The sequence below is a fragment of the Sus scrofa genome, chromosome 15, assembly GCF_000003025.6.
Source record: "Sus scrofa isolate TJ Tabasco breed Duroc chromosome 15, Sscrofa11.1, whole genome shotgun sequence".
NCBI lineage: Eukaryota > Metazoa > Chordata > Mammalia > Artiodactyla > Suidae > Sus > Sus scrofa.
The window spans coordinates 3,473,259-3,500,214 of NC_010457.5; the positions used below are offsets into that span (position 1 = coordinate 3,473,259).

The window sequence follows — 26,956 nt, forward strand, 5'->3', positions numbered from 1 at the left end:
CAGGAACTTCCATATGCCATGGGTGCAGACAAAAAAAAAAAAAAAAAATTATACACCATCACTAAGTAGGATTTATCCCAGATTTGTAAGGCTGGGAGAAAATAAATTAATGTAATACACCACATCAACAAAGAAAAAAAATTTTATGTCAACAGATGCATAAAAAATATTTAACAAAATCCAACATCCATTCATGATAAAACCTGTCAGTAAAATAGGAATAGAAGAAAAATTTCTCAACTTGATAAAGAACATCTACAAAAAACTTAAAACATCATACTTAGTACTGTGAAACTAAGAGCTTTCCTACTAAGATCAGATATAAGGCAAGGATACCCCCTCTCATCACTGCTTTTCAACATCGTACTGGAAGTTCCAGTTAATAAAGTAAGATATAAAAAAAAGAAATGAAAGGTGGAAAGATACACAAGGGAGAAATTAAACTACCTTTGTTCACAGGTGATAAGACTGTCTATGTACATGCGTATATACATTTTATTCCAGAACTGACAAAAAACTCCTCAAACTAAGTGATAATAGCAAGGTTGCAGAATAAAAGGTTAATATAGAAAAGCCAATCACTTTCCTATATACTAGAATGACAAAGTGAAATCTGGAACTTAAAATACCATTTATATTAGCACTCTGCAAAATGAAATACTAAGGAACAAATCTAACAAAATATGTAGAAGTTCTTTATGAGGAAAACAGCAAAACTGGTGAAACATATCAAAGAATTAAAGAATGGAGAGATAAAGAATGGAGAGATATTCATGTTTATGGGTATGAAGATTCAATCTGGTTAACATGTCAATTTTTCCCAATTTGATTTAAAGATTCAAAGCAATCTCAAAAGAAATCCCATCAAGTCATCCTGTGTATCCATCAGTAGTGACAAACTGATTCTGAAGTTTATAGGGAGAAGAAAAAAATCCAGAATAATCAACAGAATAGTGAAGGAGAAGAATAAAGTCAGAGGAATGACTTCAAGATTTATTATGAAAATGCATTAGTTAAGATAACTGTGCTATTGACAAAAAAACAGAAAGATTAGTGGAAAAGAATAGTGCACCTAGAAACAGACCCATATGAATACAGTCAATTGATCTTTGACAAACGAGCAAAGACAATTCAGTGGAAAAAGAACAGTCTTTTCAACAAATGGTGCTGGAGATCCGTATTAAAAAAGGTTAATTTGGACACATACCTTTCACTTTTCACAAAAATTAATTAAAATGAATCATAAACCTAAATGCAAAACACAGTCCTATAAAAACTATAAAAAAATAAAATCTGGATGATCTTATGTTTGGTAATGAGATTTTAGAAATACCACCAAAAGTACGATCCCTGAAAGGAAAGAAAAAAAAAAGCAATAAGACCAGGGATGGAATGTACTATAGTTAATGATGACTACAGCTAATACGGCTATATGATATATATGAAATTTGTTAAGAGAGTAAATCCTAAAAGTTCACATCACAGAGGAAAAAATATCTTTAGTCTTTTTTTGTATATGAAGTGATGAATATTAACTAAATTTATTCTGGTAATCATTTCAAAATACACACGGCAAATCACTATACTATATATGCACTATAAACTTATACAGTACTGTATGTCAATTATATCTCAATAAAATTAGAAGGGAATAAAAAGCAAGTACTCTGGAATCTGATTGCCTGGTCCAAATAGTGGCTCCCCTACTTACAAGATATTTTGAGTATGCTCCCGGAATTCTCTGTGACAAGAGAACCTTACACCCTCTATATAGTGAGGAAAATTACTTTATCTACCTCATATGGTTTTCATGGATATGAAATAAGGCAAAACATACAGATTCCTTATAATATCACCTAGCTCATCATAAATGCTCAATATATATTCATTATTATGTGATATTAAAGAACAATACCTAAATCTATTACTTGTCCACATTCCAACACCTGGACAATTAGTTATGTTCAATTCTGTTCTTTCCCTCAGCTTCTCATCCAGTTACAAAATACTGCCTAAATGTGAACAAAATGCTGTTCTCTAAATCTAGATCTTATTGGTTCTAGCCTAGAGTTTTAGCAATGTGTTTATGGTTTTGTGGCACTGGGTTAGATGCTGGTAGAGCATAGAAACCAACAAGTCAAATACTAGTGGTTGTTCTAATATATTTCACTTTATTCATTAAGCAATCATGTAAAGTAGGTTTAATTTTTTTCCCCACTTGATGCAAGTTTCTAAAGTTCAGTTAAGCCAGCTACCTTAACCCAAGTAACATAGTTAATAACTAAAATAAGTACCAAAGCTAGAATGTCCATCCCATTAATATCAGGTTACACACACTTCATGTTGTAAGCACTCCAGCAATCAAAATGCTCTTGGATGGCAAAGAGGGAAAAAACTCTTAGAGGGTGTCTCCTCAGGATAACTGAAGTTATAAATATAACCTGAACGGACAAAGATATTGGCAGCTTACAAACTATATGATATCTGAAGAAGATTATGTAGCTTAATTAGGTAATTACATTGTAAACATCTCTTGAATTAGGCTTTCTCTAAAAATTGCTGACTATACACTACTCACTGCACACTAGCTCTTTGAAAAAAAATAATAAACTATTAATTTTTTAAAAGCCTAAAATCCTAATTTTTCTTAAAATGCTAATTATATTTTACTAATGCAAACTACTAATTTACTATTATTTACTAATATACAAATTCATCATTTTAATAATGTATCAAAACCACAAATAATCTGTGTCTAAAGCTCCTTAAGTAAAGTGTAAACAAAGATTGTCAGTACTGGCTTGCTTTCTTAAAAGTTCCTGCTGACCAGTAAGGAACATAAAACCAATTCCTTATTTTAGTTTAAAAAAAAATTAAAGTTATTTAATGACATGGAGAAATGCTTAGTCTACAATATTAAGTAAAAAAGCAAAACACACACACAGACACAGTATAATGAAAATTTGAAAAATAGGAAAATACAGCTTTTATCTGCTGGTTATCTTTCAAGATGGGGCTATTAATTTTTTCTACAATTAACATTTTACCTTTCATTACAAAGAATAAACTACAACTTCCCACACACAACCTGCGACCCCCCAAACAAAAAGATCCTTCCAAGAACCTATTTCTTAGTTTTCATCAGAAAAACAAAGGAGAGCCATAAAGCCAATGATGACAAATAACTACTTTTGAACAAGGTCCAATTTTTGAAGAAAGTAGGAAGGGTGGTTTTATTTACTTTCCATGGAATGGGGGAGGTCATATATTCCTACAATTTTGATTACTTTCTTGACTCATGTCAATGAGAAAATACTTAATCACTAAAATATTAACTTGAATTATTTTAAAAAACATCATCATCATAAAGGCAATTTTTAATTCTTTCACCTTTTATATCATCTATTGTCCATTTTTAGCCTCCGCTTCACAGTCATGAGATTTTTTAAGGGATGGAGAAAACAGAAACTGCTTGACCAAGGTCCTCTGCAGTCCAATGCATTCCATCCAAACAAAACTTCATTGGTTGCCAAGCTCAGCACTTAGGGTTTAGAAATAAAGAGCTGCCACAGAGCCCTTTCCCAACTTGGGCCTCTATTCGGGTTGCAAAACTGTCTTCAAAGATGGGTTGGACTTAGAGAAAGCAGGAAACCCAGAGACACTAGAAGAGGTTCTCTAGCTCTACTCAGTTCCTAGAGCTCCAAAGTCATGGCCGATGCCTCATTTCATGAGTGCGTTCATCTGAAGACATGTGTACATGTGAGTGCATGTGTCTGGGTGTTAGAATTTTTTTGCCTATATTGTTGCCCTAGCAGTGTTCTGCTATCTCTGATTAGCGAAGCTCAAAAGACTCTTTTAAAAATTGGATCTTGGGCCTTTCCAAATGCTAAAACTTAACGCCCGTTCACTGAAGTGCCTCACTACTCTAAGCAAAATTGTACAATGTGTCTATATTACTCTCATGATTCACTTTTCTTGAAGCTTCTCCCTCTTCATGGCACCTTCCTATCCCCATGTATAGCGATCTTCCTTTATCAGTCTCCTGCCAGACCAAACCAGAAGTGTCAGAATAGGTGTGTTTGCATCTGTCTTTCACATTCAGGATGCCTTTTTTATCAGCAGACAACCTATGCTCTATCTTGTGGTTTATGAATTAAAAATCAAAACCAAAATGTCTTTCACTCCCATTGTTGATTCTATCACCAACCAGATTTGAATGGTCATGTATTTGTTTAATGTAGATCAGTCTCTGCATCTTACAATAAGTGATGACTAAGCAGCAGTACACCTTAATTAAACTGACATACTACGGCCAGATAGCCTGGATTCAAATTCTGACTCTTCTACTTGTTAGTGGCATTACAATGGGTTCTTTAGGTAATTTTTCTTTACATAAGAGTAAAAATACTCATAAGTTTGAGTACCGGCTTAATATATGCAAGATATGAAGAGGACATAGCCACAACAATTTATTATGTCTTTTACTTGTAACTGTCGAAAGAAAAGTTGTCCTCTATAAAAATTTTCAGATAATAAGTATAACAGAATTTATTTTTATAGTTAGGCAGCCCATGAATTCTATTGCTGGGGTATGATGAGAAGGAAATTTAGCCTTTTATGGTAGACAGCAAGACAAACAAGATGCTGAATGGTGCCAATTCTTAGAGCAGTGTAAGGTCGCTGAAGAATGTTCCATGGAGATGTTAGTTGATAGGTGAATATGTTGACAACCCATTTCTGGTAACTCCTATTAGCATAATCAAGTGTGCTGGATTACATCACAGTATTCTCTCTGTATGGCACCAAAGGAGAGTTTAAATATTTCAGTGCCAGGAAATATGCACTGAAATATGCACCTTCAAACGAACCTTACTTTTTGCTTTATTAATTATCTCATGACTAAAATATGTACCACTATGCATCACATCTTACTATATCATGTATTTTCTCGTTAATTTACCTAACCATTGTCTTTCACTAATTGTCCTGTATTTTACTCAAATCATCTTTAGTTTTTTGGGAGAGAAATTTTTTTAAGTTGAAGTAGAGTTGCTGCACAATATTACCTAAGTCACAGGTGTACAACATCGTGATTTGATTTTTCAAAGATATATTCCATTTATACTTATTAAAAAATATGGGCTATATTCCCTGTGTTGACCAATAATATATCCTTGTAGCTTATTTATACCTAATGGTGGGTAGCTCTTAAACCCCTACCCCTATATTGCCCCTCCCCCTTCTCTCTTCCCAGTGGAAGGTACTAATTTGTTCTCTCCATCTGTGAGTCTTTGTTATATTCACTAGTTTATTTTTTCAGAGTCTACATATAAGTAATAGCATACAGTATTTGTCTTTTTCTTTTTTCACTTAGTATAATACCCTCCAAGTCCATCCATGTGCTGCAAATGGCAATGGCATTATTTCATTCTTTTTATAGCTCAGTAGTATTCCACTGTGTATGTATGTATGTGTTTGTGTATACTATACATGTGTATACACCACTTCTTTATCCATTCCTCTGTTGATGGACACTTAGGCTGCTTCCCTATTTTGGCAATTGTAAACAATGCTGTGAACCATTGGGATGCATTTATTTTTTCAGATTAGTGGTTTTGGGTTTATTTGGATATATACCCAGAAGTGGAACTGCTAGGTCATATGATAGTTCTATTTTTAGTTTTTAAGAGAACCCTCCATATTGTACTCCACAATGGCTCTACCAAGTTACAGTCCCACCAACATTGTATGAGTGTTCCCTTTTCTCCAAATCCTTACCAACATTTGTTACTTCTCTTTTTGATGATAGCCATTCTGACAGGTGTGAGGTGATACCTCATTATGGTTTTGATTTGCTTTTCCCTAATGATTAGCAATGTCAAGCATCTTTTCATGTGTCTGTTGGCCATCTGCAATTCCTTATTGGAAAAATGCATATTCAGTTCTTCTGCTACATTTTAATCAGGTTGTGTTTTTGATGTTGAGTTGTAGGAGCTGTTTATATACGTTGGATATTAATCTCTTATCAGTCATATCACTTGCAAATATTTTCTCCCATTTGGTAGCTTATTTTTTCCTTTTATCAATTTTAAGTCCCATTTATTTTTGCTTTTATTTTTTTAAGGAGACACATCCAAAAAAATATTGCTGCAATTTATGTCAGAGTGTTCTGCCTATTTTTCTTCCAGGAGTTCTATAGTATCTGGTCTTACATTTAATCCATTTTTAGTTTTTGTACATGGTATTAGGCAACATTCTAATTGCAGCTGTCCAGTTTTCCCAGTACCACTTATTGAAGAGACTGTCTTTCCTCCGTTGCATATTCTTGCCTCATTTTGCAGGTTAATTGACCTTAAGTGTATGCATTTATTTCTGGGCTCTCTATTCTGTTCCAGTCATCTATGTGTCTGTTTCTGTGCTTGTACATACCGTTTTCACTACTGTAGCTTTATAATATAGTCCAAAGCCAGAAAGCATGATTCCTCCAGTTCTATTCTTCCTCAAGATGGTTTTGGCTATTTGAGGTCTTCTGTGCTTCCACACAAATTTTAAAACTATTTGTTCTAGTTCTGTGAAAAATGCTCTTGGTACTTTTTCTTTAATAGTGAATGAAGTAAATGCATATAGGGCCAAGGGGCATGCTCCTTGTAGTTAGACTTCTATTTCATCTCTCTATCCAAGACTGTCAAATGCTGATTTTGCTTTTCCCAAATACCTGTCATAACTTAATATTTAATATTTTCTAAGTTTCAGGGCTTCTCGTCTTTTCCTGGATTAGTGGTTACCCAGATACTTTTCTAATATTTCAGCCCGAATGCCCATACTCACAGATTTCTACAAGGATAGCAGGCTGGGCACAATCTCTGAGAACAGGAGAAGACCCTTAAAGCCAACTAATCTGAATACAGGTTGCCCTCAGGGTCTGACCTTGCTCATGTCCCTGTTATCATTTCGCTAACTGCATCAACCTGGGATCCAGCTTCACCAGAATTTGTGTATTCTCCACAAATATGACACAAACTGCTTCTGTACCTGTGGCATGGCTTTTCCAGTATTTATTTAAATGTGTGATGTTATTTTGTGAGATCTGTGCTCAATTTGACTTTTTTTTACTACATATCCAGTGAAACTGTCATAAAAAAATGTTCTTAGAATGCTGCCTTTTCACCAAAAAGTTTTACTGTATGAACTGTTTAAACATTGTTTTGTGTCTTCACTTGGGATCTTTTCCAACTCTTTTCAATCAAAACAGATTTGTTCTGCCAGTGCAAAAGGTCAGTTATCATCATTTCTGTTTAACGGGGTGAACTGCAAAGACATTCCAAGGATATTAAGATTGAAGTTGGATGTTAGGTCTGCATTTATCTCTTGCTGAAGAACTAGAAAATATACAGTTCCACTTTACACTACATAAGTGGAATTTTTCTTCTTTTTCCAAGTGTAGACTTGACAATGGTCAGCTTCACTGAACTGGGGAGTCAGTTTCAAGTGTACTGAGGTGTATAGCAGTGTACACACACAGACAGGAACCTTCCCAGGGCTTAAGATCTTGGCTGCAGACACAAACTACAGACTTCAATTTCCCCTGAGTGAGTTCATCTCCTTGTCTGACAAATAACAAGAAAGTGCTACCCCACCAATCCTTTTTCCTGAACTACTTCTTTCAGCCAAGAAGCAGGTGAGACATTTTACTGATCTGTGTTTGTAGGTGTCATGCACTGAGAAGGGGAAGTGAACTTTCATTTCAAAACAAGAAAAGGAGTCCCGTTTCAAAGAAGCATTTAATTCAGTTCAAAACTGGACATAAATTCACTTCAGAATACTTATGAAACAACAGCTCAAGTTCCTTCTTGTTCTAAAATTCTAAGACACCTCAGGAACAACTGCAAAATACTACACAAAATGGATAATGGGAGGTGGAAATAAGAACTTATTATTGCAAACAAAGTCATTTCCTTAAGGAGAAAAATGTGGATCCTGAATTTAATGAAGTTCTTTTTTCTTTTTTTGCTTTTTAGGGCTGCACCCATGGCATAGGGAAGTTCCCAGACTAGAGGTTGAAGTGGAACTGCAGCTGCCGGCCACAGCCACAGAAACGTCAGATCCAAGCCACATCTGCGACCTACCCCACAGCTCACGGAAACAATGGATCTTTAACCATCTGAGTGAGGCCAGGGATTGAACCTGCATCCTCATGGATACTAGTCGGGTTTGTTACCACTAAGTCACAATGGGAACTCCCTAGTGAAGTTCTTAAACTCCAAAATGAAAGTATTTTAACATCTGGATTGAGGTACCCAAAGTAAATTTGTTATAAAAGTAAATAAAATCGAGGTAGTATTTTCTACATGTGTCACACAACTGACCAGTGTGCAGAAATGGCCTAAATGAGGAACAGTTTGAATATTTTGGGTCCTCAAAGACTGTATCTCCAAGACGCTTTCAACCTGATCAGAACACCCCAATATGGGTTACCGTGGAGAAATGGTACTGAAAGGGACAGGAAGGAATAGACAGGCTTATGTCATATCCATAACAAGATTGGAGTCATTCCACTCTCAACTCCTTCTTGGCAAACACTTTCTGTCCTAAAAACGTTGGTGAAAAACTGATCTCAGTTTCTAACTTGGATCCACACAGCTAGTCTCTTAATTTCACTGAATACACCATTAATTTTATTCTTATATTTAATTCTGTATACAATTTTGAGTCCTACAAGACTGATGTCTCAAAGATGCCATGATGTGTATGCGTTTTACCTTACCATTCATTCACTCATTTATTTACTTGGCAAATATTTAACTGCATACCTAAATCACAGGCCAGGGACTATAGTGCACAGTAAAATTAAAAAAAAAAAAAAAAAATGTCCCTCCTCTCAATGAGCCTTATAACCTAGTGAAGCAACAGAGGGCAAACAATCACAATGCATGTGGTTGACACCACAATGAGGGCGTGCACATGACACAGGAGACCTTGAGGTAAGCAGTGCCAAGAACTCTGCTTAGAGCGGTCAGGAAGAGGCTCCTAAAATTAGTCCCGGAGACAAGCCTTGGAGAACAGGTTGTGTTTTAACAAGGGGAGGAGAGAAGTAATGGGCTATGTAAAGGCATGGAGAAAAGAGAAAATAAGGGGTAAGTCAGAAAGCTACAAGTAGCTTATTATTGCAGTTGAAAGTGTGTACAGGAATTGAGGTTGAGAAGGGGTGGTATTGAGACTATAGTGTGGGACATGATGAATGAGATGCAGCTTCTGTTCCTGAGGAGCTTTCAGTCCAAAGGAGGAAAGAGACCCTCCAGCAGTTCCTTTCAATGAGACTGGTGTCATGGTGGAAAAACACACAGCACAGCGGTGGGGGTGGGACCTTAAATATCATAAAAATGTGTTAAAATCTTATTCTATAGGCAACAATGAGTCTTTGAAAAATTCTAAATGGGTAATAATCACAATAGTGGCAGTGGGGATATACTGGAAGGCAGGAAGACTAGAGGAGAGAGACCAATACAAAGTTTCTGCCAAAGTCCAGGCAAGCAATGTGATGGGCCTAAGTTAAGCCACCCTACTGTGGCTACTGCACTTTTCTAGACAGGCAAATGGGAAGTAATTCTTTCAAATCCATCATTAAAAGAAGAAAAAGAAAATCCAAAGCAGTATTTTCTGAAATTCTTAAATTTTCTGAAATTTAAGGGCTTAGAGAGAAGTTATGTTAAGAAGAATTTTTTTAAGCCTTCCTTGAAAAGGGTGTCAATGATAACAAGAGCTTAAATTTTAGTATAGATAACCCTAAGGTCAATAACAGGCATATAGGTAAGCAAATAATGGAACATAATTGGATGGAAAATTACACATACACTGAAAATGATAATTGGAGACTATATAGAAAACTGAGGAACTTAAAATATAAGGAGAAAAGGCAAGAAAAAAATTGTATAGTAGAATTTAGTATAGTATATAGAATATATATGCTGAAAGACTAAAAAAGAAAATGAAATAATTAAAATGATTTTCTATTATTTTTATTCCATTTATTACAGCAATAGGATAAAATGAAAAACAAAAACAAAAACAAAAAAAACTCAACACAAGATTAACATTTATTGTATCTAATGGGAATGACCCAGATGGGGTTACACCCAATTTTTGGTTCTTGGTTTCCTAGAATGGCTTTTACAGTGGTCCTAATTGTCCAGCTATACTGTTACTAAAATTTAAAAAAAATTTTTTTAAAGGATACCTTTGCTGGAAAAATCTTATAATTCCTAAGCTATCTTGCTCCTGATTCAAAGACAAGGAAAATTCAATAAGCTAAAGGGACTCAAAGTCAAAGACACAGAGGAAAGAAATCACATAAATACTTTTTGCAGTGTGCTTCTCTTGAATGTTTAGAAGAAAAGTCTCTAGAACATGGTTCTGACATCTAAGGGCTTTTAAAAAGCCATTTAAAAACAACTGAACCAGTGGACAAACATGCCATTTATTGAGCATCTATAAGCCATGCACTTTACTCTAAAGATACAAAGGGAAAATAAAACATAGTCCCTGCCCTCAAGGAGCTCACAATCTAAAAGGAGAAAAAGAATGGTTACAAATAATTGCAATAAAGTATGGTGAGTCCTCTGATAGGGGTATGTACAAGGTACTGAGATAAGTAAATAAGAGAGGCAGAATGAGATATCAGGGTAAGCTTTAAAGGGAGTTAGGTCTTAAAAGCTACAGAAAAGGTAAGAAGACTTCAACAGCACATGTAAGGAAATGTGAAATGTGAAACAAGGCAGACATGAATAATTTTAAATTCTCCCCTACATACAGAGAGTGAGGGAAAGAGCAATAGGAAACAAGGTTAAAGGAGTAGCAGGTAACAAATGACAAAGGGCCTTGTATTCAAATTAGAGAATTTGGCTATTACTGAATTTTGTTATATCAGATGCACCATTACTTTACGTACTCGAAGAAAAAAAAAGCTTATACTAGGGTCTACTATGAAATTTAATAGAATACTCCCACATAAAGCTAAACTACCAAAGGGCAACCACCTCAGTTTAAGATAAAGAAATAAACCAGCAATGCAGAAAGGAACAGCAAGAAACTATATTTCTCAACTTGCTCTTAGGTGGAAGGAGGGGTAAAAAAATCTGAGAACTGAATTCCAAGCAGGTCTGCAGCCTACTTGTGTGGTCGAAAAACGAACAAATAAAACTCCAGCTACCAATGTGGTCCGAAAACAAACAAGCGAAGACTTTTAAGTGGTCTCAGGTTGGTCCCCAGATGACTAGCAAAAACAAGTAGAAATTCTCTTTTAGATAAACCACTTTCATCCAAGACAAAAGAAATTTAAGATGAAATCTCATTTCAAAGATGACAAATGCACATCTTAGAATCAATGAGAAACAGAAAACGTTTCAAAATTACCTGGAGAATTTTTTAAAAATACTTATTACCAGGTTGCATACCAGAGATTCTCATACAGGGAGGCTTGAAGCAGAGCCCTAGAATCTGTATTTTAATAACCTACTCAAGATTTTTTTGGTGATTTTTTTTTTTTTTTAACACAACCGGACCAGACGCCAACACACTAGCATCTGTCTGCAAAATCAGCTGAAAACTCCTACTGTAGAATAAAGAACAGCAGGATTTTAGGCCACACATAAAATTTGATCAAACTGACACTTTAGGAAGACTGCCTGGGTGCCAGTGGAGTTTGTGGAGAAGACAGACTAGAAGAAGGTAAGGATTGGAGATAGGAGATAGTAAATAGAACAGTCAGGATATTACTGAAATAATATTAAAGCAAGAGATGGTGATTAACAGTAACAATGGAGAGAAAAATAAGAGTAACAAAGGTGGCAGAACTAGAATTTTATAAAAACTACACAAAGGCAGAGGTGTAGAATCTAATTTTAAAAATTTCAGAAGACTCGTCGCCCCAATCAGCATTATACCCACTATGCCTTGAAAAATAAATCTAGATTATGTATGCTAATCTACCACCTTTTAGCTGTATAATAAAGTGTGTTACAGAAAATCCTATACCACATAAACCATCAAATGTTCCAAATGCAACTCACATTCAAAATGATCTTGAAGTTCAGATGTAAGCACAGAGGGATTTTATTCTTTCATGTTTTACATTTCTATATATCAGTGTATATGAAATGAAAAATTAAAATCTCTTTGGGCAAAAACAGAGAAAGGATTTTCATTGGTTGATAAAGTTAAATTACAAACAGAAAACAATGAATTAACAAACTTACGCTGAATATGAATGAACTGTTTTGGCTGTTTAAACTCTCCTTTGTACAAGCGATTGTAATAGTTGACGTTGCTCTCTGCCTCAGGAACTGGGATGACCATGCTCTCTTTTTTTTCTCTAAACACTTGCTGTGCTGAAATAGCTCGCTGTAAATGATGTTCCTGGAAAATGTAAAGTAGGCAACATGAGTTGTTTTAATAATGTCAAATCAATGCATCAACTCTATTTAAAATTTATTTTAATTACTGCAAAGTTCTTTAAGAATCAATTCATAAATAGTTCCTTTGCCACAGACCTACATTCTCCTTAAACACTTGTGCTCATATTTATATCACCATAGATGATTACAATTTTAATAAGTAGAATTTTAACAAAGATTAAGTATTCACAAACTAGAATTTAACATCTCAGTTACATGAAAATTGAACACTTGTCTGTGAAACTGAGGTGTTTAAACACCAATACCAGAGTACCGAAAAATATGCAAATAGCAGGAAAAGAATTTGTAGCACAGATTTTAGGTATCTTCTGCATTTATATACCTGAAACTTCAACAGTACAAAACTCTGAATAACTCAAATTATGTTCAACAGACTATATTACTATCACAGCAGGTAATATTTTTTTTAGCAAAGGTTAAACAAAAAGTTCTTATAAAATACACCCACATTCTAATAACTTCTACCTCTACCACTCAGCAGATACTTTCTCCCTTGACCCACTACGAACCATTCCCAGCAAAGCACCTTTACCTTGCAGAAAGTAAATTAGGTCTTGTTACTCCCCAAAAGATCCCCTTCATGTTTAGATTAAAGGTTAAAAATCACTCAATGATTTATGAGATCTTATACTGCTCTGACCTTATCTCCTACTTTTCTCCTTCCAATCTGTATTCTAGCCACACTGCCTCCTTTCCTTAAGGTTTCTAAACATCCAAAAGAATTGCTTCTGAAATTCTTTCAAGTCTCATCTCATCTGAGTGGCCTTTTGCAATCTCCCTATCTGAAAGAGTACTGGCTATATGCTGTAATATATAAATTAAGATTTATTTATCAATAGTCATCTTTTCAACATATTTCAAAACACCAAGTAGGAAAGGAGATACTACTCCTGTCACTGAGAATTATGAGAGAATGAGAGGCAGATTCTGCCATTAAGGAACTCAGCCAGTGGAAGAGAGATATCTAGGTATGCAATCATGTTTGAGCTTGACAAGCATGTCTCTTTTCAATTAATCAAACCACTGATTATGGGAGGACAAAGATGCCCAAAGAAAGTAAAATCTAAACTAAGAGTTTTAAGATCAAGAGAGATTTAGCAAGGCAAAAGAGGAAAAGAAGAAACAATTCAGGCAGAGAATATCACAGAACATTCCAAAAGGACAAAAGCCCAGAGACATCCAATAAAGGGCAAGCAGTTGAACAGGAGGGTGGTAGTGGCTTAGATTTGAGAATTTATTCACCTTCAGTGCCAGTAGAAATGTTTTTCTTGGCGTCCCCATTGTGCTCAGTGGTAATGAACCTGACTAGTACCCTTGAGGATGCAGGTTCCATCCCTGGCCCCACTCAGCGGGTTAAGGATCTGATTTTGCCGTGAGCTGCAGTGTAGGTCGCAGACATGGCTCAAATCTGGTATTGCTGTGGTGGTGATGTAGGCTGGTAGCTGAAGCTCTAATTCAACCCTAGCCTGGGAACTTCCATATGCTGCAGGTGCAGCTCTAAAAAAAGAAAAAAGAAAGAAAAAAAAAAGAGAGAGAGAGATGTTCTTCTTCATAGGGCAAGATCCAAGTTGGAGCACTAAATATATTTCCCCATACAAATACTGCTACCAATTTGGTTAAAATCTATTAGTAGTAAAAATTTTTGAGGTAACTAAGAAATGATGACGGGGCCAAACACACAAACAGCATCAAGAAACTAGGAAGCCAGGCCTTCGGTGAGCAATTTATAGTATTATTTAAGCCTATATTTTCCTATTACCTTGATGACATTTCACCTCTCCTGGTCAAAGTAAGTGATATAATATGCAATGCCATACTGTATTTATATGTTTTACAGTTTTCAAGGAACACCCACAGTCCATCACATGCCTATTGGCTCTTTACAAATTTGGGACACAGGGGTAGACACTGTCAAGAAATAATTGATTTGTTCTTAACAAAGACGTGTAAGATAGAAGGGAATTGAATTTCAGGACTCTGATTCCAGAATTCCTTGACTATCCCATTCTTACTAGAGAAGTCTGTTAAAGATGAAAAACCATGTTCTTAAAATGCTAATAGTCCATAAATACAGGTAACAAAAGGAAACTGAACATATTTTTTATTTGAAGAGATTCATGTGATATATATTTGACTTCACTCTAAGTACAAAACATTTTTAATTATTACCCAATTTTTGAAATACATCTTTAATACATTAATATTTAACATTAATTTTACAAATGAGAAAATTTAAAAACAGGTCTTAACACAGATGACAGATGATAGATATAGCCAGAAACTGAGGAGCCAGACCATGACATACTCCCCCATTTTAATTTACAGACAAAATTTAGCTCTAGGAATAAATTCTCAACTATCATTTCCTTTCCTAGATTATCAGTCTCTCAAACACCCCCGAAAAAATTCAGAGAAAAACAATGAAATGGCTTCTAGAGGCCTGTGCTTCATTTAATAGCCATAACGAGTGGTAAACATACAAACATACAGATTTTATTAGGGGAAGGGCTGACAGGAATAATGGTGACTCCTTGTTAACACGCTGGTTTTATACACTGTGAGGTTAATTTTAAAAATAACTAAAAACCAAACACTACTTAATTTCCTTTCCTTAAAAAGCATATCTTTGATCCACCAACTCCACTAATGGAATTCATCAAAAGGCAACAAACAAATGGTCAACAGCAACTAAATAAAAATGCTCATCATGGCATTGCTTTAATACCAAAAAAACCAAATCTAAATAGCAATACAGAATTAGTTTATAGATCATGTTGTATTCATGAAATAGAACTCTTAGGTAGTAGTAATAAATAACACAATGTAGGAGTTCCTGCTGTGGCGCAGGAGGTTAATGATCTGGCTTGTCTCTGTGGAGGTACAGGTTTGATCTCTGGCCTGGTACAGTGGGTTAAGGATCCAGCATTGCTGTAGCTGTGGTCTAGGTTGCAGATGCAGCTTGGATTCGATCCCTAGCATGTGAACTTCCGTATGCCACTGGGGCAAGCTGAAAAAGTTTTTAAAAAGTAAAAATAAAAAAAAAAATACAACGTAGACCTCTATTGATCTAAAAATGTATTAGGATATTAAGTCTAAAAGCAGGTTATAAAATAACGTGCATAAATATAAATAAATATGTACAAACAGAAAAAAGCCTGGAAGACTACAGAACAGAATATTCTACAAAATGCTAACTATTTAGATGGCTTTTATTTTCTTCTGTGCACCCTTCTGTAGTTCCAGAATTTTCTGCAGTAAATCTATATTACTTTCATCAATTCTAAAAAACACTATAAAAGTTTTACATCTTAAGTGAAGGAATTCTCCACCAAAATATACAAAATCACTTCTTATGGTTACTGAGGCATGCTGAAATATCTTTTAGAAACCCACCACATTATACTTAAGCATGTTTTGTGTTTTCCAAAAAATATTATACATTTTCTGTACTTTATGTTTTTCCTAGTAACACATGAAATTACATGATAAGCCATTAACAGCAAACTAAAAGATGTTAAATAATTCATGACTTCTAGTCATGTATATAATAAGTACCAAGCACAATCCTGCAAGGTACAGGGTAGAAATAATTTTTCTTTTGGAGATGAGTAAACTAATACTCCATGATTTCTATGACAGAAATCAGCAGGACTGAAATTTGAAACAATATTTGTATGTCTCTTTTTCCATCTTGCCAAGCTCATGCCCCAATGTGTTGGCTATCAGAATCTATCAATTGAGTTAGGCTGCATACAAAGTCAAACATTTTTCACTGATATTTTAAAACTTAACATCTAAAATTCCTAATTAAATATAGCCAATTGAGTAACTACATTTATCTACTCTATCTCACTATAATTATTCATAAACTTACTAGTAATGGACTAAGAAACTTATTAAGCCACAATGACAAACTGAATTAGAGATGAGCCATCAGCACAAAACAGAATGTAGCAAAATTCTGGGAGATCAAAATCAAAACAGGAAGTTTCAAATCCTTACACAGGAGAAAAAGATAAAGCTAAGCCCATCTGACCCACAGAAAACCACATGAGGGGGATTCTGAAACACTAGCTAGAAACAGCCAGAGTTAAGACAAGTCATTCTTTGTCTACTCCTCAAAAGCAGATCATTCTACACAGACTGAAGAGGGCACTATTCAACTAGGGATGTTATAAACCACCCCAAATCTACAAAAACAAAAAAACTTAGTAAGTCTATTACTATTATTAAAAACCAACAACAAGATTCAACATACCTCTAATAATGAACTCTCTCTACTCTGAAGAGGAGGGAAAGAAGAAAACTTAAATCACCTTGAATAAGAAATTTAAAAACTAAGATCAGAGGGAATTATCTTGTGGCACAGTGGATTAAGGACCTGGTATTGTCATTGCAGTGGCTCAGGTTCAATCCCTGGCATGGCATCTTCCACATGCCACAGGCATGGCCAAATAAACAGAAAAACTCAGATCAGAGAAGGGGGCAAAAGACTCAGGAAACAAAGTGGAAAGAGTTGACTAAACTCAGAAAAGAAAGAAAAAGACAATTACCTCAGAGATGAAAACTAAAATTACTAGAAGCCCAGTGTAAAATATACTCAAAGATGTAAATATGTTGTATAAATGATGTCCAATAACCAAAAGAATAAAATAAGATGAAAAAGTAAGTAAAATGAGTATGAAAGAAGATGGTAGAATGTAAAAACAGGCAAATGTGGAAAGACATTCATATAATTGGAGTCCTTGAAGAAAAACAAAATTGAAAAAAAAGGAAATGCAACAGAACTAATATTGAGTATAAAGCATATAAATCTACTTACCAAAAAAAAAAAAAAAAAAAAGCCCAACAGGGAACAAGACAGCACAGGAGAACTTCCATCATCAGACATAACCTGATACCTCCTGGTGTAATCAGGAAAAAGTATTCTGCTCACAGCTTCTCCCTTGGGAGGAAAGAAGGGTGGAGCATGTGTCTAACATTCCAAATTTTGGGGGAGTTGCTCAAGGGACTAACTTCTGCCTCACTTAACTCAGAAGGCTGACTGAACCAGCATTCTTTGGATGCCTGGGGGCTGTGGAGAACAAAAAAGAACTTGAGGCTTATTTCAACACCAGAAAACTTCCAGTACCAACAACAAACACCAGAGGGAGCAAAAGATTACATGATCCTGAAAAAAAAAGGAATAAACCTTTTTAAGTGGGAAATTATGGGCACATGCCCAGAGAGTTATCTTCAGAAAAGGTTTGGGGGCTTCCAGACTCCCCCCACCCCACCCCCAGATTGACTGGTGAAGGTCTTCCACTGTGTGAAGCCAATTCATAAAGACTGGGAGTGGTAGCTATTTTTTCAAATGCACAAATTACAGCAGTAAATAAAAAAACAAACAAACAAGGAACATGAAAAAACAGGGAAATATGGGTCAAAGGAACAAAATAAATCACCAGAAACTCACCGTAAGAAAAAAAATCTCTAAATTATTTGACAATAAAAATTTTAAATAAACATCTTAAAAAAGCTCAAGGCATTAAAAGAGAACACAAAAACAAAATCAGGAAAGATGATGCATGAACAAAATGCAAATATCAAAAAAAGAAAGAAAGAAAGAAAACTTTAAAGAACCAAATGGGAAGTATGGAGCTGAAGATTGCATTAACTGAATTTAGGAGAGAAAAAAAAAATTCACCAGAGGGGTTCAACAGCTGACTTGATCAGGCAGAAGAAAGAATTAGTGAAATCAGAGAGGACACTTGAAATCACTGAGTCAGAGGACAACAACAACAAAAATGAATAAAGTCTAAGAAACTTATGTGACACTCTCAATAGACCAAGATACACACTATGGAAGTCCCAAAAGGAGGAGAAAGGTGCAGAGAGCTTACTTGAAGAAATAAATGGCCGAAAACTTCCCAAATCCAAGGAAAGAGAAGAACATTCAAAGTCAAAAAGCTCAAAGAAAAAAAACTCCAACTAAGCTGAACTCAAAAAAGCCTACACTAAGACATATTATAATCAAACTGTCAAAAGTCAAAGACAAAGAGTCTGGAAAGCAGCAAAGGAAAAAGTAAATCATCAGGTACAAGGGAGCATCCAGAAGATTATCAGTAATTTCTCATCAGAAATATTACAGGCCAGAAAGCAATGGATGATATATTCAAAGGACTGGAAAAAACAAAACAAAACTGCCAACCACTAACCATATCTGGAAAACTTGTCCTTCAAAACTGAAAGAAATAAAAGATCTACCCAGATAAAGGAAAGCTGAGGGAGTTAATCACTGGTAGACCTGCCATATATCATATAAAGCTCTCTGGTAAAGGTACATATATAGACAAAGAATTCTGTAATACCATAATAGCATTGCATATGTCTTTTTTTTTTTTTTTTTTTGGTCTTTTTGCCATTTCTTGGGCCGCTCCCGCGGCATATGGAGGTTCCCAGGCTAGGGGTCCAATCGGAGCTGTAGCTGCCAGCCTATGCCAGAGCCACAGCAACGCAGGATCTGAGCCGCGTCTGCGACCTACACCACAGTTCACGGCAATGCTGGATCGTTAACCACTGAGCAAGGGCAGGGATCGAACCCACAACCTCATGGTTCCTAGTCGGATTTATTAACCACTGCGCCACGACGGGAACTCCACATAAGTCATTTTTAATTCTAGTATAGAATTTAAAAAATAAAAGCAAAAAAAGCCCCAACTTATCAGTTTAACACAGTGTTCTAACTATATGAAACTTTACGTAATCCCTACGGTAACCACAAAGAACATGCCTAAAGACACACAGAAGAAAATGAGAACGGAATCAAGCATGACACTGCAAAAAAAAAAAAAAAAAAAAAAAAAAAAAAAATCACCAAAATTTGGTAAGACAGAAAAAGAGGGACAAGATAACCACAAAGACATACAGAAAACAACAAAACAGTAAACTAAGTCCTTCACTATCAGTGATTACTTTAAATGTAAACAGAGTAAACTTCCCAATCAAAAAAAAAAGACACTGAGTGACTGAACAGATTAAAAAACAAAATCCAATTATATATTATCTAAAAGAAACTCATCATTTTAGGTATAAGGGAATACATAACCTAAAAGTGAAAGGATGGAAAAAGATATTCTATGCAAAAGAATAGAAACTTAAGACAAAAAGGTAAGTCAAATACTATCTTAAGTCACAAAAGCACCCATTACACAATGACGAAAAGGTCAGGTCACCAGGAAGCTACAGCAATTATAAATATAAATGCACGTAACAACAGAGCACCCAGATATATAGAACAAACACTGACAGAACTGAAGGGAGAAATACACAGTAATACAATAGTAGGAGATTTCAATACCCCAAATCATCTTTCCTGATTTTGTTTTTGTGTTCTCTTTTAATGCCTTGAGCTTTTTTAAGATGTTTGTTTAAAATTTTTATTGTCAAATAATTTAGAGATTTTTTTTCTTACGGTGAGTTTCTGGTGATTTATTTTGTTCCTTTGACCCATATTTCCCTGTTTTTTCATGTTCCTTGTTTGTTTGTTTTTTTATTTACTGCTGTAATTTGTGCATTTGAAAAAATAGCTACCACTCCCAGTCTTTATGAATTGGCTTCACACAGTGGAAGACCTTCACCAGTCAATCTGGGGGTGGGGTGGGGGGAGTCTGGAAGCCCCCAAACCTTTTCTGAAGATACCTCTCTGGGCATGTGCATCATCTTCAATAATGAATACATCAACCAAATAGAGTATCAATAAGGAAACAGATGGCTTGAACAACACTAAGACCAACTGAACTTAACCGACATATACAGAACACTATACTGTATAGAAGCAGAGCACACATTCTTCTCAGGTACACACAGAAAATTCTTCAGAACAGATCACATGTTAGGCCACAAAACAAGTTTTATCAAATTTAATAAGACTGAAATCATACCAAGTATCTTTTCCAACCACAATGGAATTAAACTAGAAATCATGAGCAAAAGGAAAACTGGAAAATTCACTAATATGTGGAAACTGAATATACTTTTGAACAATCAATAGGTCAAGAAAAATTACAAAGGAATTTCGAAAACGGACAAATGAAAACACAACAAAACAAAACTCAAAGGATAAAGCAAAAGCAATACTAAGAGGGAAGTTTAATGGAGGTAGGAATTTCCTACCTCCATTAAAAAAGAAAAGAGATCTCAAATCAACAAACTAACTTTACACCTCCAGGAACTTGGAAAACAAACAAAACCCAAAGTTAGCAGAAGGAAGGAAATAAAAATTAGAGCAGAAATAAATGAAATTAAGAAGAAACAGATAAATTTCTAGAAATATACGACATACCAAGACTCAATCATGAAATTAAAAACGTGAACTGTAACTAGTAAGGATATTCAATCTATTGAATCAGTAATCAAACATCAACAAAGAAAAGCTCATCACCAGATGGCTTCATTGGAGACGTCTACCGACATTTAAAGAATTAACCACAATCCTTCTCAAAATCTTCTTTAAAAACTGTAGAGGAGAGAAAACTTCCAAACTCATTTTATGCGGTACTACTACTCTAATACCAAAATCAGACAAAGATACTACAAGGATGGTGGGAAGGTAAGGGAAATGAGTAAAGGTGGTCAAAATGTACAGAATTCCAGTTAAAAGATTAATAAGCCCTGTGGATATAAGGTACAGCAAAGTGACTACAGTATTATATATTTGAAAGTTGCTGAGAGTACACCTTCAAAGTCCTCCTTCACACGCACACACAAAACTGTAAACGTGTGAGGTGACTTATGGTAATCATTTCACAACATATACATGTATCAAATCACTATGTTGTATGCCTTAAACTAATACAATTACTACAAGGAAAAAAACTATAGACCAATATCCCTGATGAGTATCAATGCAAAGGCCCTCAGAAAAATACTAGCAATCCAAATTTAACCACAGATTAAGATGATTATACATCATGACTAAGTGAGATTTATTTTTGGAATGCAAGAATGTTCAATATATGAAACTGGTTAATGTAATATACCACAGTAAGAGAATGAAGGACAAAAACCACATGATTATTCCAACTGGCAGACTGAAAAAATTCAACACTTTCATGATTTAAGGAAAAAAAAAAAAAAAAACTCAACAAACTAGGAATACAAGGAAATTGTCTCAATCTAATAAAAACTATATATGAAAAGCCCACAGCTAACTATATGGTGAAAAGTGAAAGTTGTTCCTTCAAGATCAGAAACAAAGCAAGGATGCCTACTTTTGCCACTTTTATTCAACACAGCACTGGAAGTCCTAGGGAAAGCAACTGCCAAGAAAAAGATGCCAAATTGGAAAGGGAAAAGTAAAATTATATCTGCCACAGATGACATGACCTTTATGTAGACAACCTTAAAGATTTCACACATTAAAAAAAATTATGCCTGGTAAACACATTCAACAAAGTTACAAGATAGAAGATCAATACACAAAAATGAGTTGTGCTTCTACACAACTATAAATGATCTGTAAAGGAAATTATGAGAACAATCCCATTTACAACAGCATCAGAAAGAATAAAATACTAAGGAATAAACTTAACCAAAGAGGTGAAAGGCTTGCACAGTGAAAAACACAAACCAATGCTGAAAGAAATTAACAAAGACATAAGTAAATGGAAAGATATGCTGTGTTAATAGACCGCAAGGCTGAATATTAAAACCAGAACTATCATATTATCCAGTAATCCCACTTTTGGATATATAGCCAAAATAACTGAAAATAGGATCTTGAAGATATATTTGCACACCTATTTTATTGCAGTGGTCTTTTTGTTTTTGTTTGCTTTTTAGGGCCACACCTGCAGCATACGGAAGTTCCCAGGCTGGGGTGGAGTTGGAGGGTGCAGTTGCGGGCCTATAGCACAGCAACGTGAGATCTGAGCCTTGTCTGTGACCCACACCACAGCTCACAGCAACACCAGATCCTTAACCCACTGAGCAAGGCTAGGGATCTAACCTGTGTCCTTACGGATACTAGTAAGGTTTGTAAACTGCTGAGCCACAATTTACAATAGCCAAGTGGTGGAAGCAATCGAAGTGTTTGTTGACAGATGAATGGATAAACAAAATGTGCTACATACATATGATGGAATATTAGCCTTAAAAAGGAAGAAAGTTCTGACACATGCTACCAACATAAATGAAACTTGAGAATATTATGTAAATTGAAATAAGCTAGTCCCAAAAGGACAAATATTGCATGATTTCATTAAAGATCTAAAACAGTCAAACTCTTAAGTAGTGGTTATCAGAGGTTGGAGGAGAAGAAAAAAGGAAGTTGTTCAATGGATAGTTTCAGTTTTTCAAGATGAAAAAAGTGCTAGGTATCTGCTGTGCAATATTGTGCATACAGTTAACACTACTGTACACATAAATATGATTAAGATAATAAATTTTAGGTTATGTATTTCTTTTTACCACAATAAAAAAAGTCCACCAAGTTAGCTGGCAAAAGTAACCCAGAACAACAGACTGACTGAATAAAACTACTTCAGAAATAAGGCCTCCAAACAGATAACAGTTAACAATAACATTATTATAAATTGATATATCATAATAACTTAAAAGGCCAAAAGAATCAGATGAATATCAGACTTTAAAAACAAGAGATAAAGCAAAGCATCAAAGGGGCAACATTTTCAGAAACCTCAGTGAACATAAAGTATAAACCACAAATTTTACATCCAGCTAATTTATACCTCATGTACCAAGGCTAAAGAAAGCACTCAGAATTCTGTAGGGGACTTTAGAGGAATCTACTAGAATAGCACTCTTTGGCAGAAATATACTGAAAGCCACAAATGTGATTCACAGATTTAAATTTCCAGTTGTCACTTTTCATTTTTTTTTTTTTTTTTGCTTTTTAGGGCCACACCCACAGCATATGGAGGTTCCCTGCAAGGAGTCCAATCTGAGCTACAGCTGCAGGCCTATGACAGCCACAGCAATGCCAGAACTGAGATGCATCTGTGACCCACAGCCACTGCAATGCTGGATTCTTAACCCACTGAGCGAGGCCAGGGATCGAACCCACAACCTCATGGTTCCCAGTCAGATTCATTTCTGCTGCACCACAATGGGAACTTCATAGTTGTCACATTTTAAAAAGTAAAAAACAGGAGAAATTAATACTAATAATATATCTTATTTAAGCCAATTTAAATATCCAAACATTATCATTTAAATCAATATAAAAAATGTATGGGATGTTTACACTTGTTTCTTCCATACCAAGTCTACAAAACCTATTATGTAATACATGTGTTTCACAGAACACCTTACTTCAGACCAGCCATATTTCAAATGCTCAAAAGCCACAAATGACTAGTGGCTACATATTGGAAAGTGCAGCTCATCTTCATCTTGGATTCATCCAACCAAGATATGACTGGAAAATTTCAGCAAAATTATATATTTACATGTATCTCAAAGATGGAAAAAAAAGGCTGGACTGATGTACAAACACTGCACCCTAAAGTGGAAATAATGCAACTAAAAATGGGAGGAGGGAAGAAAGATGACAGCAAAGTAAAAAAAAAGAAACTAGCCAATGTAACATAATACAAAAATACTAAATATTACGAAAGAGTTGAGATCAAACATACTGTCATATCAATAAATATAAGGGGACTTATCTCACCTATGAAAACAAAAAGATTTTCAATTTGTCTCATAACCCAAGACTCTGTATACTTTACAGAAGGAACATACCCCTACCACTACCACCACAAAAAGTATACAAGAGTAAAAAGAATGAATGATAGTTTATCAGGTGGGAGTTCCCAGGTGGCACAGCAGGTTAAGGATTCGGCCTTGTCACTGACATGGCTTGGATCACTACTGTAGTGTGGGTTCAATTTCTGCCACAATAAATAAGAAAATAAACAAGGCACATGCCTATTTTTTTTTTAAAAAAAAAGAAAGTTTATTAGGTAGTGGAAAACAATAAGACAGGCAAGCAGATCCTAACACCAGACAAGCAGAATTCAAGCCAAAGAGCATTAAGTATGACGCAAAACCCAAAGTTCACATGAAGATTTTGAATATCTATACAAATTTATAAATATCTATAGATAAATAACATTTTATGATCAAATAACCATTTTATGAAGTAAAAGCTACAGATACGCAAGAACAGATTGATATACACTAATAACTTTAAAAGACTATTCAGTACAAGGCAAATCAAGTGGACAAAGAACAAGCAAGGACCTAAGCAACTTAATAAGGTAGATCTTATAGCTATATATCAAACTTCACACCCAATGCTCCTTTTTCTTAAGTACTCATGGAACTTCCATAAAATTGATCGTATATGAGCTAAGAACAATAAAGTACAGGGTATTATGAATGGAGTAGAGGGGATAAGGAGGGAGTGACAATTCTCTGAGCACATTCCCCTTGACAGGTCTAAATTTTAGAATCCTGTTAATGTTTCACATGCTCTAAAAATAAAATTATTATCAATAATCAAAATTATTAATCTACAGTCAAAATTAATGAGGATGTGAAAAGAACCCAAAACAGAACACAAAGAAAAACAAACTTCATTTATTAAAAATGAATATTCATATGTCTACAATGAAGGAGATGGGAAAGGAGTTTAAGTTCCTTTGGAAAATAGTGATTTGAAAGTCATCTGTGAAATTTAGACCATACACACTTCAAAGGATTGTTGTGATGATTATATAAGCTAATATGGTATTCAGAACAGTCCATGGCATACTGCCAAGGACAGAAATTTCTTGTTTTTATTAAAATATATCACTTAAGTGCAATATTCAAAACAGCGAAATTTTACGAAAACAAAAAAAATTTTTTTTTGACACATAATGAATTTAGACAAAGGTATCAACTAATAGGGGAATTAAAAGGGGGTAAGGATAGTTCTGTCAACAAACTGTCTGGCCATCAGTTTTGGGGGGAAATAAGCCTATACTCCTACCTCAAATGATATACAAAAACTAACTCAAGATAGGTTACAGACCTAAACATAAAGCCTAAACTTACAAAATATCTACAAGAAATACAGGAGAAAAATCTTTTTTCTTTTTCTTTTTTTTTTTTTTTGTCTTTTTCAGAGCTGCATGCATGGCATATGGAAGTTCCCAGGCGAGGGGTCAAACTGGAGCTGCAGCTTCTGGCCTATGCCACAGCCACAGCCACATCAGATCCAAGCCATGCCTGCAACCTACACTGCAGCTCTTGGCAATGCTGGATCCTTTAAGCCACTGAGCTTTTGAGGCCAGGGATCAAACCCACATTCTCATAGATACTAATCTGATTTTTAACCCGCTGAGCCACAATGAAAAGAAAAATTTTAGTGACCTTGGATTTGGCAAAGATTTCTTAGGGAGTTCCCACTGTGGTGCAGTGGGTTAAGAATCCAAGTGCAGTAGCCTGGATTGCTGTGGAAGCATGGGTTTGATTCCCAAGCCCAGCATAGTGGGTTAAAAGAATCCGGAGTTGCCCCAGTTGTGGCGTGAGTCACAACTGCAGTTTGGATTCAATGCCCAGCCCAGGACTTTCATATACTGTGGGTGTGGCAATTAAAAAAAAAAAAAAAAAAGACTTCTTAGGACACAAAACAATACAAATTATAAATGAAGTAACTGACAGAATGGACTTCCTCAAAATTCAAAAACTGTGCTATTCAAAATACATTCTTAAAAAGATGAAAGACAAGCCAGAAAAATATTCACAATAAGTGTGAATGGTCTTGTGTGCAAAATATATAAAGAACACTTATAACTCAATAATAAGAAAACAATACAACTTTTAAAGAAAATGAGTCAATGATTTAAGCAACTTCTTCACTAAAGAAGGTACAGGAATGACCAACAAACACTTGAAAACATGCTCAACATCTTTGTATTGGGAAAATGCAAAATAAAACCTCAGAAAGTTTTGACTGCAAATTCACAAAATGACTAGAATTAAGAAACTGACAACATCAACTGTTGGTGGGAGCATAAAATGAAATCACCATTTTGTAAACTGTTGAGTACTTTCTTATAAAGTAAATATATACTTATCACATGACCTAGGAATGCTACTTACAAGTGTGTACTTGAAGTGTGTACTTCAGAAGTGAAACACACATCAACAAACAAACTGCATGGGAATGTAAACTGCAATCTTACTCACAATAGCCAAAAACTGGAAATAATAATAAAAAAAATCCCATTAAAAGGTGAATAAATAAAGTAAATACATTTATTCAAAGGGATGCTACCCAGCTAAAAGAAAAAAGAGGAGGGAGGTGGGAGGGTGCATAGACAAACTAATCATATACACAACACAGGTGAAACTCAAAAGTTCAGAAAGCAACAGATACAAGCAGCTACATACTGTATGGTTCCCTTTATATGAAATTCGAGAACAGGCAAAACGAATCTACAGTAACTAAAATAAGATGAGAAGCTGCCTGAAAAGTGGGCGGGAGATACGACTGC

At 35.1% G+C, this 26,956-nt stretch overlaps 1 protein-coding gene across 3 annotated transcripts in view; it reads right to left on the minus strand.

Annotated features, from left to right (window-relative positions):
* Nucleotides 1-26,956, minus strand: part of EPC2 (enhancer of polycomb homolog 2) — a 108,778-nt gene that overhangs the window by 55,813 nt on the left and 26,009 nt on the right. For all 3 annotated transcript variants that reach the window (XM_021076083.1, XM_021076082.1, XM_021076084.1), the window contains exon 2: nucleotides 12,252-12,411. In XM_021076083.1, coding sequence (XP_020931742.1) covers nucleotides 12,252-12,411 — 160 coding nt within the window. The remainder of the gene's footprint in view (nucleotides 1-12,251; nucleotides 12,412-26,956) is intronic.